This window comes from Fusarium vanettenii, assembly GCF_000151355.1.
Source record: "Fusarium vanettenii 77-13-4 chromosome 1 genomic scaffold NECHAsca_1_chr1_3_0, whole genome shotgun sequence".
NCBI classification, from domain to species: domain Eukaryota; kingdom Fungi; phylum Ascomycota; class Sordariomycetes; order Hypocreales; family Nectriaceae; genus Fusarium; species Fusarium vanettenii.
Window position 1 is genome coordinate 4261399 of NW_003315881.1, and position 13298 is coordinate 4274696.

At 49.9% G+C, this 13298-nt stretch overlaps 6 protein-coding genes across 6 annotated transcripts; 4 read left to right on the forward strand and 2 right to left on the reverse strand.

Annotated features, from left to right (window-relative positions):
• Positions 1–333: 333 nt before the first annotated feature.
• NECHADRAFT_75579 (uncharacterized protein) lies at positions 334–1248 on the forward strand (the record flags this gene model as incomplete). The annotated part of the gene is made up of 1 exon (XM_003053886.1): positions 334–1248. The coding sequence occupies one exon, from the start codon at positions 334–336 to the stop codon at positions 1246–1248; it is 915 nt and encodes a 304-aa protein (XP_003053932.1).
• A 565-nt stretch (positions 1249–1813) lies between these two features.
• On the forward strand, positions 1814–3320 carry NECHADRAFT_31745 (uncharacterized protein; the record flags this gene model as incomplete). Its single annotated transcript, XM_003053887.1, has 3 exons — positions 1814–1966; positions 2018–2121; positions 2171–3320. The coding sequence occupies 3 exons, from the start codon at positions 1814–1816 to the stop codon at positions 3318–3320; spliced, it is 1407 nt and encodes a 468-aa protein (XP_003053933.1).
• A 1440-nt stretch (positions 3321–4760) lies between these two features.
• On the reverse strand, positions 4761–6284 carry NECHADRAFT_31686 (uncharacterized protein; the record flags this gene model as incomplete). The annotated part of the gene is made up of 1 exon (XM_003054599.1): positions 4761–6284. One exon carries the CDS (start codon positions 6282–6284, stop codon positions 4761–4763), a length of 1524 nt encoding a protein of 507 aa, XP_003054645.1.
• A 384-nt stretch (positions 6285–6668) lies between these two features.
• NECHADRAFT_75582 (uncharacterized protein) lies at positions 6669–7328 on the forward strand (the record flags this gene model as incomplete). Its single annotated transcript, XM_003053888.1, has 3 exons — positions 6669–6693; positions 6747–6809; positions 6862–7328. 3 exons carry the CDS (start codon positions 6669–6671, stop codon positions 7326–7328), a joined length of 555 nt encoding a protein of 184 aa, XP_003053934.1.
• A 382-nt stretch (positions 7329–7710) lies between these two features.
• Positions 7711–9046, reverse strand: NECHADRAFT_90503 (uncharacterized protein; the record flags this gene model as incomplete). The annotated part of the gene is made up of 2 exons (XM_003054600.1): positions 7711–8774; positions 8827–9046. The coding sequence occupies 2 exons, from the start codon at positions 9044–9046 to the stop codon at positions 7711–7713; spliced, it is 1284 nt and encodes a 427-aa protein (XP_003054646.1).
• Positions 9047–11499: 2453 nt separating this feature from the next.
• NECHADRAFT_102406 (ribosome biogenesis protein RLP24) lies at positions 11500–12431 on the forward strand. The gene is made up of 3 exons (XM_003053889.1): positions 11500–11519; positions 11575–11645; positions 11702–12431. The coding sequence occupies exons 1-3, from the start codon at positions 11515–11517 to the stop codon at positions 12247–12249; spliced, it is 624 nt and encodes a 207-aa protein (XP_003053935.1). The 5' UTR covers positions 11500–11514; the 3' UTR covers positions 12250–12431.
• Positions 12432–13298: the final 867 nt, after the last annotated feature.

A 13298-nucleotide genomic window follows, 5' to 3' on the forward strand; every position in this document is an offset into this window, starting at 1 on the left:
TTGTATCGGTCGATTCATGCTGCGCATCAGTTGAGGCCCTGCATCAAGTGGAGCGGACCATCAAGGACCCGCGGACAAAGAAATGTCCGCTTGAGTTAACCCCACGACTCATGAACAATGAACCGGTAATTTATCCCATGATGCGGGGAAGGATCTGAGATGTGAGCCAAAAAAGTTGGAGGAGTGAGGCACTTGTTCACAACCTCGGTAGTAGACGAGATAACGCAGTGACTCAACTCTGTTTTGACATCAGTGCTTCACATTACAAGTGCTCAAATCATCAGCTGACTCCCAAAGACCAACTCACAAACTCTTGACTCTACTCTCGCAAATATGATTGACGCCAAAGCAATCGAATCCGTCCTGGCCATCTTCCTCCCCCTGATCAACACCCACCGGCAAAAGACCTCAAAGCCGTTCGTCTTGGGTCTGTCTGGTCTGCAGGGGAGCGGCAAGTCGACATGGGCTGGGGCTCTCTCCCAAGCCCTGACCACTCAGCACAACCTCAAGACCAGGATCGTGTCACTGGATGATCTGTACCTCGACCATGCCGAGCTCGTGGCTATTCGAGAGGCGAATCCAGATAATGGGCTTCTTCAGAGTCGAGGACAACCTGGGACTCACGATGAGGTCTTGGCCAAAGAGTTCTTCAGCAAGCTTGGAGACTTTAACACTGATAATGGAGGCTATGTTGCTTGGCCTGCATATGACAAGAGTCTTCATAGTGGCCAAGGAGGAAGGGTTCCTGTGGGGCAGTGGGAGAAAGTACCCCTGGACCAAGGCCTCGACGTGCTCATCTTCGAAGGCTGGTGTCTAGGCTTCAAGCCCCTAACCAAAGAAGAAACAACCCAGAAATGGAAGCAAGCAAAGGAATCTCCCGACTCTTCACTCACAAACACGCTCGCGGACCACGACATCTCCCACCTCCTCCTCATCAACGAAAACCTCTCAAGATACTGCAACTCCTTCACCGGACCGCAGCACTTTGACGCTTTTCTGCACCTGAGCACGGATAAACTTGTTCATGTTTACGAGTGGAGGTTGGATCAGGAAAAGGCATTGAGGAAGCACAAGACTGGTATGACGGATGAGCAGGTGACGCGGTTTGTGCGGGGTTACATGCCGGCTTATGAGCTGTTCCTTGAGCGTTTACAGAAGGAGAATTTCTTTGAGGATGGGGAGAAGAAGCATGTGCAGGTTGTTTTGAATAGAGATCGGGAGGTGGTTGAGGTGAAGGAGGTCAAGTAGACCCCTATTCCCAACAATGGGCGATATAGAGATACTGTAGTACACACAAGATGCCAGACTCTTCTCAAATAATAATCCAATAGACTCAAAAAACTCTTCTAATCTCACCATAAAGTCCTCATCACCTGCTCCCCCAGCCCCCAGACCGAGACATTTCCAACCCCGCAAACTAACGACACCAAAAAGATCTACGCCCTTGCCATTACAACCCTCCTCTCCGCGGCCATCCCCGCATCGTGTTCCGCTCCAAATAAGCGGCCAATTCAATGTCCGCCGCTAGTGAAGCAAAAAAAAAGGTTCAGACCACGAGGGCCTAGGCTTCGGTCTAAGGGCGGTGATCTGGGGGAAGGAAAACCTGGGGCCCCAAGGGGATGTTTGTGGCAGGGGGGGTTGATCTCCTGGATATAAGACGCCGGTCTTGGCCACGATAGAGATGCTAATCAGACAGCAGGCTTCCTCACTTCTAAAAGCCCCTTCAACTACATCAACTTCATCTCTTTTCATTATGACGGCCGATTCAAAGCGTGAGAGCATCGAGCGCAAGCCTGAAGACAACTTTGTCGAAATGTCTCCCGTCGAGAAAGGAGGTGTTCTTGGTGACGCAGAGGCTGATTACTCTGGTGCTGTCAAAAAGACTGATCCTGCAGAGATTCGTCTTGTGAGGAAGCTTGACTTTCGCATCATGCCTACTCTGTGGGCCATGTACTTTCTCAACTATGTGAGTTTGATGTTCGAGATCGTTGTTTACTTTGCTGATTGAACGGTGTAGCTGGATCGAAATGCTATTGCTCAGGCAAGGTTGAACGGATTGGAGGATGATCTCGGTCTCAGGGGAACTCAGTACAACACCTGTATCTCCATCCTATTCGTCGGGTAAGTCAACACAACCAAACTCCTCTCTTCCTCTACTAACACCCAATAGCTACCTGCTCATGCAAATCCCCTCCAACATGTTAATCTCGTCGAAACGCGTCCGACCCTCCATCTACATGTCCATCTGCATGATGGGCTGGGCGGTCGTATCCGCCTGCACCGCTCTCGCAAAGAACTACACGGGCCTCGTGCTCCTCCGATTCTTCCTCGGTGTCGCAGAAGCTCCCTTCTATCCCGGTGCTCTATACCTTCTTTCCATCTTTTACACTCGAAAGGAGATTGCTACGAGACTGTCGATTTTATACTCGGGAAATATCTTTGCTACTTCTTTCTCTGGTCTTATTGCCGCTGCTACTTTTGGCACTATTGATGGGCATCATGGACTCAAGGGATGGCAGTGGCTTTTCATCATTGAGGGCGTTTTGACCTTTGCGGTTGGAATCATTGGCATGTTTACCCTTGCTGATAGTCCCTTGACTACACGATGGTTGAAGCCCGAGGAGCGACAGCTCGCTCATGACAGAATGGTTCGTGATACTGTGGGATTCGAAGAGAGCAAGGGAGCTCGAGCCGGATTCTCCCAGGCTATCCGAGATCCTCGTCTGTGGCTGTTCTGCTTCATTCAGAACATGCATCTTTCTGCTTGTTCGTTCAACAACTTCTTCCCCACTGTTGTTGGATCTCTTGGCTTCAACAGCACGATCACTCTTGTCCTTACTTGCCCTCCCTACCTCGTTTCCGGTTTCTTTGGTTACCTGGCTGGTCTCTCTTCCGGAAGATACAACGAACGAACGTGGCACATCACAGTTTGCATGGGTATCGCTCTTGTCGGTTACATCATCTCCTGCGCAACTCTCAACACACCAGCTCGCTACATCGCCTGTTTCTTGTTCGCCAGTGGTGCGTATGCAGTCAACTCCATGATCCTAGGCTGGGTGTCGGCAACTCTCGGTTCAACTCCAGAGAAAAAGTCTGTGAGCTTATCCATCGTCAACGTCATCGCCAATGCGTCCTACATCTACACGGCGTACCTATACCCCAAGAGCGACGGACCCCGCTATCTTACTGGTATGGCTAGTAACGCTGCCTTTGCTGTCATGTGCATTGCTTCGACTTGGGTCATGAGGACTTGGCTTGTTCGCACCAACAAGAAGCTTGACCGGGATGGTAACGTGGACGCAACTAGGTATGCCTACTAAGGAAAACGAGCTGGAGTTAGGAAACTTGATAGCTTGGGTAGTTTACTTCGGTTTGTAAGAGTTATGAGTAGTTGGTCGACAGTTTTGGGCGAGGAAAGGTAGTGGATTTGTGAATATCACGCTCCCTTAGCGGCAAGGTAATCAGTCAGAAGTATAAATTGAAAAACCCTCTTCTGACTTGTAACTGTGCTGGCACAAGTCGCCTTGTTCTACTCCTTGATCTGTTCACTGTCTGAGCTATAGCCTACAGAGCCAAGAAGTTAGCTGCAGTTCTTATCTTGCCAAGTATCTTGGCGAGGACCACAAGTTTTGTCACTCCTAGGTGTTGAAGGGATTAAACAATGCCCTTTTTTATGGTGTATGCAGTCAAGCTGACCCCCTTTGCACTTTAAATTAATTACAGACTAATCTCAACCAAAACCTTAGCTAACTATAACCCTTATCCTAACCTTGCTATTAGCTAATAGGTATCGAAAGGGGTCGGCTCACAAGGGGGTCGGGGGGTCGGCTTGTCAAACCACTCGTTTTCATGACTTGTCGATAGCTATTGGCGGGACGAGAAACATAAATCTACCTTTTCACCTGCTCGATTTCAAAGGCGCAGCCATGGAAGCCCCATCGTTCTATCCTGCCATCCCGCCAGGAAAACTAATTTACACATTATGATAGTTACTAAAGTACACACTTGGACTTCCAAGACTACCTCAGGTAATTCCAAGTTGGATCGATCGATGCATCAAACTCAGCAGCCACAAGAAACGGATTGTCAATGGCGCTGAAGGAACTCGCAAACAGCTGGTCATACCACATGATCGACTCCTGACCTTCAACTGGCACCGTGTCCAGATTAGAGTCAGCTTGACCTAAAGAGGCCGTGAAAGATGGTCCATCGTGGCCATTATTCATACGTGAAACACCTGGTGCACCCGGTTGCGAGTCGGATCCATTTTGCGCGTTTACATGAGCCAGGTGATGTGGTTGTGGGTGTCTCTGTTGCCAAGGAATTTGTCCCAAAGGAGCTCCAGACGGACCTGCGGGATAATGCTGCGATGTGGTATCAAAGTTTGCCTCGTGTTCCGGCAGTGTAGACAAGTCTCTTGATACGTTGCCACTGGGGTCGTTGGACCTACCAGTCGCTGATTGTTCCCATCCTGTGACTGTTTCTCTTCGTCTCGTACGCGCAAAGTTGTTTTCGTCCTGTTGTCGAGCCGCTAGGGTTCGGGAATGGGAGGTGATAGAGTCATCGGTAGGAGATTCTAGAGGTGGAGCTCGAGCTTGGGAAAGTTCTTGTACAGCAGAGATTAGTTCATCTATGGCGCCGAGACAATACTCTGGCCATGATGTGTCTCTTGCTGCCAGATGACTGAGAATACCTTTTCCAGCCATGACATGTCTAGATGCAAGTCAACATAGTAATAACAAGAAAATGGACAGAATAAGCTACCTCATTGCGCTGTCCAGTGGAACCTGGTTCTCAAATGCCGCGTGTATGAGAACAAAGGCACTGATCCACACAGCCCAAGTGAACGAAGGCCAGAGAAGCGGAGTTTGTAGTCTTCTGCCAGTCGAGTCTGTTGCTAGGCGATTGCGGTTTCCGTGCTTCTTCAAGAGTATGAAGATGGACTTGGCCGCAGAGATACATGCTTGAAAAGCAGAAGAGTAAGAAGAGGATGGATACTCTGACGCTAGACCTGGCCGGTTCAGACAGATTGCTGCCTCGTGCTTCAGGATGAGGAGCATGAGTTTGTGGTTTGGAGAGATAGTGGGTGAGGCCTCTCCCACATCTGAGGCATGATCGGCTATCTCATCCTCTTCCACAGCATCTTGTATCTCGTTGGACCATTTTGCAAGCTCAGTTTGCACAAATGCCGTTCGATCTGCCGTTTCTTGCCGCTGCATAATAGATTTGTTACGGAGCTCAAGAATAAGGCCCCGAATACGCGCGTGTTTCGCCACAAATGTGAGTAATTGCAGCTTTCCTGCATCTTCAGTGGAACCCGTCGTAGGATGTCGTTCCTCTCCTGGGTAACAAACGTCCAGGTCATCGTCCTGGATATCAAGCGGCAATCCGAGGGACTGACAGAGAAGTCTCTCAAGACTGTATATACACCAGAAAACACGGCGCCGAACAGAAGCCTCCTCAGCGGTGAAGAAGGGAAATCTTATCGGACAGCGATGAAGACCCATGTGGAAAGCCATACGCACGATCAGTCCGCCTAGGCGAGATGCGGCATTGAGACAGAGCATGGAAGTGAGAAACAGCTGAATTGCCAAAGCTGCCTGGGTTGAGCGGATTGATGCTGGCTGACTCAAGGCAAACTGTGAGCTTGCCACTGCGTCGTCGACGCTTTCAAAGACGAGCTGATTTGGAATCGGCTTATGGACCGGGGCGCCTTGGCGGCTATCGGCCAAGGATATGGAGAGAACAGACTTGAGAATGACCTGATCCATGGAGTTTATTGATGTGATTCCATTCTTTGAGGCTTTTTCGAACAGTCGAAGAATCTCGGGGCCGTGGAGAAAGGGAAGAACCGGGTGCCATGATTCGAAATAGCTTTTGGACCACTCGACAAAGTCTTCGAAACAGGGTGAAACGTTCTCGGGGTTCACAGAGACTTCACTACTCTTCCACAGAACCTGCTCGCGATTCCTTCTCGCCGAAGATGCTTGTCGAAGCTGGTCGTCTTCACCAGGAATAAGAGTGGTGATGACTGATGAGTCGTTTGTCCTGAAAGCAGATCTCCTAGCAAGTCTCAGATGCACCGCGCGGATGTAGTGTATGCCGCTTCCACTACCAACAAACCGAGCAGCGTCGTGCTCTCCTGTATCTCGCATCAATCCATGTTCGCGGGCCAGCTGTGATCCCGAGGCAGATCGCTTTCGTTTCCGTGGTTCAATGGGGTATCCTGGGGTTGAACAAGAGGCTGTCTCGGAAGTGTTGTGAGGTGACTGCTGGGAAGCCATTTCCCCATATCAAGACGGATCCATTCCGAATCCTTTAAAGTAATCGCTTCCAACTTCTAAGTATGAAAAGATGTGTAACAAGTGAGGTTGAACAAGGTTCAAGGTTGTGAGACGCGAAAGTTGTTAGCGCTCCGTCGGACAAAGAAACCTCCGAGGCGGGGTCAAGAAGGTGCTTCGCTGTGGGGTCACCTCCATCAACTAAACCACCACTCACCATAGAATCCCGATAAAGAGCATCACTTATTGCGCGATTGCATATGACCGATAGTGACGCTACGGGTGGAGAGGCTGAGAGGCTGCTGAACCCCATTGCTTGTGGCCACTGTCGGCAGAGGAAGCGCAAGGTGAGATCCAACACTGCTCCTTGAATCAACTCGGCTAACGATGAGTCCAAGTGTGACCGGCAACTGTCAGTTCATGTGTTATCATATCAGGTCATGTTGCTAAGTTGTATCATTGCAGACCCCACTGTCTACAATGTAGTCATGATCCCTCCAACTGTCATTACCCTGAACAAAACAAGAGGTACAACCCAACTACAAGTGAGGGTTGGCAAGGCTAATTACGCTCAACAGAGGCATTCCTATTGGATTCATCACCCGGCTAGAAGCTCGCCTTGCCGAGACGGAAGAGGCCCTCTTTCAAGTTCTCCAGTCACTTGAAAACAACCCAGAAAATGCCCAGTCTTCACTCAAACCTCCCTCACAGCGAAAGGCTGACCGGATAAGAGAGTGGGATACTCTACCGCTCCAGTCCCTAGATGATATAAAGACCTGGTTCCAGAGCAAATCAGAGCCCGGTAACTCCATTACAGCACCGTTGAGAGTTGCCCAGACGGAACTCAACTTGCCCATGCAGAGAACGGTAGCTACCCCTGAGTTCTCGGCATCTGTTACAGATCCTCAAAGCTCCGAGAGGACGACGTCCCCTTTACAGGATATGGGTAGCGAGAATCTATTGGATGCTACTTGGGAAGGTTCATCAGATACGACCATGAGCAAGGCGAAGAGCCTCGAGCAGAGACACCCCAACATGTACTTTTAGTTTTCAGACCCACGGTGTCTTCAAGTATACTTGCCGAATATTTTTTTCCCCCTGCTTCTTATAGGGGCCATCCCCGGTTCATAAAAGATACTCGTCAATCGTGGAATCCTACCCTTGGTGCTGAGCTTATTCAGGTTACTGAGGTGGTCCAGGCTCCAGCGTTAAAGCTTTGTGTGGTATCTTGAAAACTTTGGATGCTCTAAGAGCCTATGTGACGATTTTCTGTCTCAGTTAGCCCATCAAGGGCTGGGCTTCGACTATGACAAAGAACACATGTTCAACAAGTTTATGTGACAAACAGCTGGAAATTGATAACCTCATGTCCAACATAAATAACTTAGTTACATACATCTATTATACTCAAGATCTAACCGCCATCTAATTAAGGCTTGGGTCCAGTATACTTGAGAGAAAACAGTCCGCGCTCAATGCTGTTAAGGACGATATGGCCCGACTTGAAGTAGGGGTAAACACTCCATGCACCACGGAACGTCACTGACCCGGTAGTGTTATCATCAAAAGGATCACAGTCAAAGAAACCGACCTGCTCGAACTTGGAGCCGGTGGGATCTTCGGCGACAGAACTGACGTCGACGATGCGCAGACCAGAGGCGTAGTTGGACTGGTAGGACAGGCCGTCCAGCACATACTGGTTGTGGTCGATGGTGGTGACGGGAGCAGAGTACACTCCCGTCATTTTGGGGGCCCTGAGGTCCTTGACGTCCCAGACATATGTCTTTGTCTTTGAGTCTGGCGTTGTGCCGTCCATCTCATCTAGCTCGTCATCGAGGAGAAGGTAGCGCATGTCGCTCGTGGCGAGCCAGCCCTGGTGGGTGTAAGCGCTCCAAGAGTAGCCCACGCGAGACAGCTGAACAGGCGCAGCCTTGTCTGTCACGTCGACGATGGTGAGAGAGTCCTCGTTGTAGTTGAAGCAGATCTCATGGCCGTTAAACTCTGTGTCAACACCATCGTACACGACACACTGCGCGTCGTGGACGTACCCGTCACGGGACTCGCATCCAACCTTGACTGGCTTGGCCGGGTCGGACACGTCAATCATGTAGAGACCACCTCGGCAGCTGGCAGCCGAGCCAGTGCCCACGGCGTAGATCATGTTGGTGTCAGGGTTGGCCACGATGTTGTGCGAGTTGCCGACTCCGTTGAAGAAGGCGGTCAAGTCAGAGGCAATGGCAAAGGTCTTGGGGCTGTTGGGGTTGATGCTGAGAAGCTTCTTCAGATCAAAGACCTGGATGCCGTGGCGGCTGGCCTCGGCACCGATGTAGACGTGGTCGCCGATGACCTTCATGTCTCTCCAGTCAGAGTTGACAGTCTGGGTTGGTAGACGGCCGAGGTAGACGATGCTGCCGTCCGACTTGATTTCTGCAAAGGCTGTGCCGTCGCTCTGGCCGACAATGGCAAACTCTCTACCAGTCGCGGATGTCCATCCTTTAAAGGTTTTGTCAGCGTAATGATTCGTTTCTCATATCGAAACACATACCCCAGATGTCATTGCCCATGCGGGTCCGGCTCCCCATGTCCTGGTGGCTCATGAAGGCCATCATGTCGACGTTATTGCAAGAGTACTCTCCAGCCTTTCCGTTGACGCACTTGGTCACAGCCATGGCCCGGTACTGATCCTCGTCAAAGGCACCTTCGTCACGCATCTGAGCCCATTGCTCTTGCTTGACAATCTTCATGGTTTCCATCTTGGCCGACATGGCGCTGACGCCAGTGGCAGCAACAGTCGCCAGTGCGAGGCCGGAAACAGCAGAGAACTTCATGGTCGCGGTCTGGAGAAGCAAGAGAAGAGTCTATGAAGTGGTGGATGAAGATCACGTTCTAGAAGGATAGGTTGTCTTCTAATATAGGCGCCAGGGCATCGGTCCCAGTCTTTGGATTGTTATTATTATCCAGCTCTCCAGATTTCAATGAGGCAGGTAAACAACTCTTATCAACGACTTTCCAATTGAGGAAATGGATGCTATTCATGCTGCCTCCGAGGACCTAAGCTTTCAGCCAATTATACCAACCCGAGGTTTGCTTAAACTCTTGGCCTTATATCACTAATCAGTCGCGTTACACTCGGCAAAATCACCTCCCTGATCTAGATAGACCTCGATCTTCAAAGGTTCCTTCCCGCCCCGCCCCGCTCTGGGTCCCGTCGTATTCATCTTCGGGTCGTCGCTGAGTTCGGAAGTTTGGCCGTGGCCTTGTCAAAAAGCACCCAAAATTGCATGGGCCAACTTGGTGAATGAGGAAGGCCATCCAAGATCTGCACTATTGACCTAGATTTGGGATACGATATCTTTTCCGTGACTGTCACTACTCCGGCGGCAATGCAAGCCATGGATAAGCTTATCACGGCAGTCTGCAAGGGTTACATCCCGAGCCCGTATTCTCTAACTAATGAGTCTGATTGGATGTGTGTATACTATTGGTTTTATTAAGTCCCACGACAAGTTCCTGTGCGTCCCTGTGTGAGAGGAGCTAAACAGATATTTCTATAACCAGAACACGCCCGATTATCACAAATTCACACCATGACAAGGACCTACCTGTAACTCGGTCCCAAAGAACTCACATACTCACCGCAAGCCAACAACCGTGGTAGCAGATTATTGTCTTCAATGTTTATGTGTATGGCAGCTGCGTTCATTCGGACCTCTAACGCATATTCGCGTTCCACTATATTAGTTTTCTCCTTTCAGATATGGTATGCTTCCATCCAGAAAACAATGATACAGGACGTGCCAGCTTCTTCCCCTCCACCTAGATCAAGACAATCTCCTCATGTTATACATCCTTGTCCCGTGGATCTATGGTCTCGTATGTTCTAAGCCGACGAAAGATGTCCACTATTGATCAGGGGTTTGGATCGAGAGTCATCCGGACTAGTGCTTGTACGGCATCTTGGAAGCCTTTGGGAAGCTGTTTGCCCTTGGATTCGAGACTACATACTGCGTTGCTGGAAATGAGCCAAGGCATCTGACTATACTTGGACTGAATTGTGCTCTGTGAGCTTGACAGGATGTTCTATTGAAGAATCCACATGCGATAAAACCAGTCCCGCTGCAGCACACTCTCAATACAGTGTGTTGTATCCTTAGAAATTGGTAGAGGATGGTCAGGTCGATACCAATCAGGCTCAGTTGCGTCAGCGGAGGGAACCTAGCTATCCTCCACTTGTACTGTCTACTCGCCGAGATGATGGAGCGTATCAAAAGCTACATCGTGTCTGAGATACTGCAGAGCGCTGGTCAGATTCTGACCGATGTCGAGATGTGTAAAACCTTGAGGCTGCGAAGAACACTCAAAAAATGCTTGCATAGGATCCTGTGTCGATCCCTAGGCATACGATATTGCCTCAAAGCTTAGAAAATCTCCGTCTTTGCCGTCAGACCGAGCATCTTGTACCGAGTACTGATAGGCCGGATCAGGATCTGTCACGCTCCGTCAGTACCAGAGAAGCTAAAGATATATCGCCCGATTAAAGTTGAAAACATTTTCCAGCCCAGCGGAAGCGTAGTTTTCTACTCGTCGTACACTATTAGTCTCTTCCTTTCACCCTTCGGTCGAGGAATATATGTCTAGATATATGAAGAGCAACGTGAATTGTTCGCAGCTTGATAACATCTTCGAAGGATCTTGGGAGTAGCTCAAACAGTCCGATACCCTTCCCGGAGCCTTTGAACCCGGTGTGAATGAATTTGTGTAAGTGGACGGGCGATTCTGAGGCATTCGCTTGCTTGAGCGCGAATGTAATAGCATTTACAAACAACACAGCTGCTACAGTGGATATCACCAGGAATGAGCCTCGGAGCGAGCGCTCAAAGTAGAAAGGGACACATCCATGACCTGCTTGGACAAGGAGAGCTTTGGAGATCACATGAGGATTTAAAAAATGTATCACAGTCGGAGGGTAGATACTTGAGAAAATCGCTAAAATTCTGAGCGAGATTGAGACATCTGAGATGCCCTTTGCGACGAAATGATGGTTGTTGAAAGAGCCTTGTTGATCCACAGCCAGAACGTGTAAACCCACATGCTGACTGACCCCTGCACCATTAACGTTTTCTTATCGTTATCCGGAGCGGAAAAGGGTGGCGCCGACCCCCCACCTTGCAGACCAGATTTTTTGGTCTGCAAAATTTCGCGATAGTTAGTAAACCATCACCAAGTCGCCAAGATGAGGTACGTTTTTTGCGCTCCCGTGGAAATGACTGCGATGCTGACTCCCTAACTCTAGAGTCGACCCGTGCTTTTTCTGTGGTCGCCCATCATACCCTTCCAAGGGTATCACCTTTGTCAGAAACGATGGTACGTCCCTCTCCAGCTCTTTCAACTCTGTCGCCTCGCTCACACCGCCGCAACAGGAAAATCCTTTCGATTCTGCCGATCAAAATGCCACCGCAACTTCAAGATGAAGCGTAACCCCCGCTCCCTCCGGTGGACAAAGGCCTCCCGCGTCAAGGCCGGCAAGGAGATGGTCTGCGACAGCACCCTCCTCTTCGGCGCCCGCCGCAACGTTCCCGAGCGCTACAACCGCGAGCTGGTGGAAAAGACCATCGTCGCCATGAAGCGCGTCAGCGAGATCCGCGCCCGCAGAGAGCGCGTCTTTTACAAGAAGCGCATGGCTGGCAAGCGCGCCCGCGAGCTCGCCCAGGCACGCAAGCTCGTCTCCGAGAACGAGCACCTGCTCCCCCGCCTCCGTGGCAGCGAGATCAAGAGGCTCAAGGAGCTCAACGCCGAGGCCGGTATGGAGGTGGAGGACGAGGAGCTGGTCGCCAAGAAGCACGAGGTCAAGGTCTTTGGTGGCGAGGCTCGCAGGGTCAAGATCCAGATCCCTGACGAATCCTCCGACGACGGCGAAAACGACGACGGACAGGGCGAGATCCAGGACGAGGAAATGGAGGTGTATTAATGCCTTGGCGCATCTGGTCTGGGGATGGGGTTCTTTCTTTGAGCAGCATGTTGTCTTTTCTTGCAGGAATGAATGGTCTGGGTGTTCAAAAATCCACATGCATGTTTTCTGGTCGTTTGCGTATCTGGGAAGATTTTAGAGGCGCCTGGAATAAAAGAGTCAAACGCAACAGCTTGGGTGCAATTCCCTTGCTACGACACATATACTCCCGATGATGGAATTATTGTCTTGATTGGTGATTGACGTCGAGATGGAGGTGTATGACCGCAAACACATCACGACCTTGGAACACACTCTCGGAGCCTAGTATATATCTGTCAAGACAACATCAGTGAACCTTGAGATTTCTTCTTCAACTACTTCCACTGCTAATTTGCTTCTTTATGAGTGCTTCTACTTGCATTTCTGAGTCTCGAGGAGAGCTTATTGTCAGTCCCGGGTAGCATACTAGAGTGTAAATGACTATTAACCTATTCGAATTGTCATCCAGGTAGAACACTCCAAGATTCGAGAGAAAAGCTGTCGTAGCTAAGGTCCTACTCTGTCGCATCATGGATGCCCTTAGAGACCGCGGTATCTGCCTGCATTGCCTCTTGACCTCGACGCTGGTTTGGACTGGTTTCCACGGGCATCCTTCCACTCCACTCCACCATCATTTACAGATTCCTATGATGCATTTTCAGCATTAGAAATCTCCTGGAGGGTTATCACACAAGCGTTATTTCTCTTCAATTTCGTAGATCTCCGTGCAAACAAGTATGTAAGTACCGTGACAAGGCGTTTGAAGTTGTCTTCAAATCCAATTTATCAATGGTGTGACTAACTAGCCTAGATGATTTCCCGGAAGATTTAGTTCTGCAAGTGATGAGTTTTTCTAAATGATGTGTTGACAATGTGTTCTTTATTATAGTTGTAGCCCGGCCCTAGATGGGTTAACTGAGCTAGAAGATGGAGTCCTTCTGCTGCAGCTGATCCTTGGCTTGAGGACTGCTGACTAGGAGAGAACAAAGGCATCGAACCACCTTAAGCACAACCATGAACAGATGGCG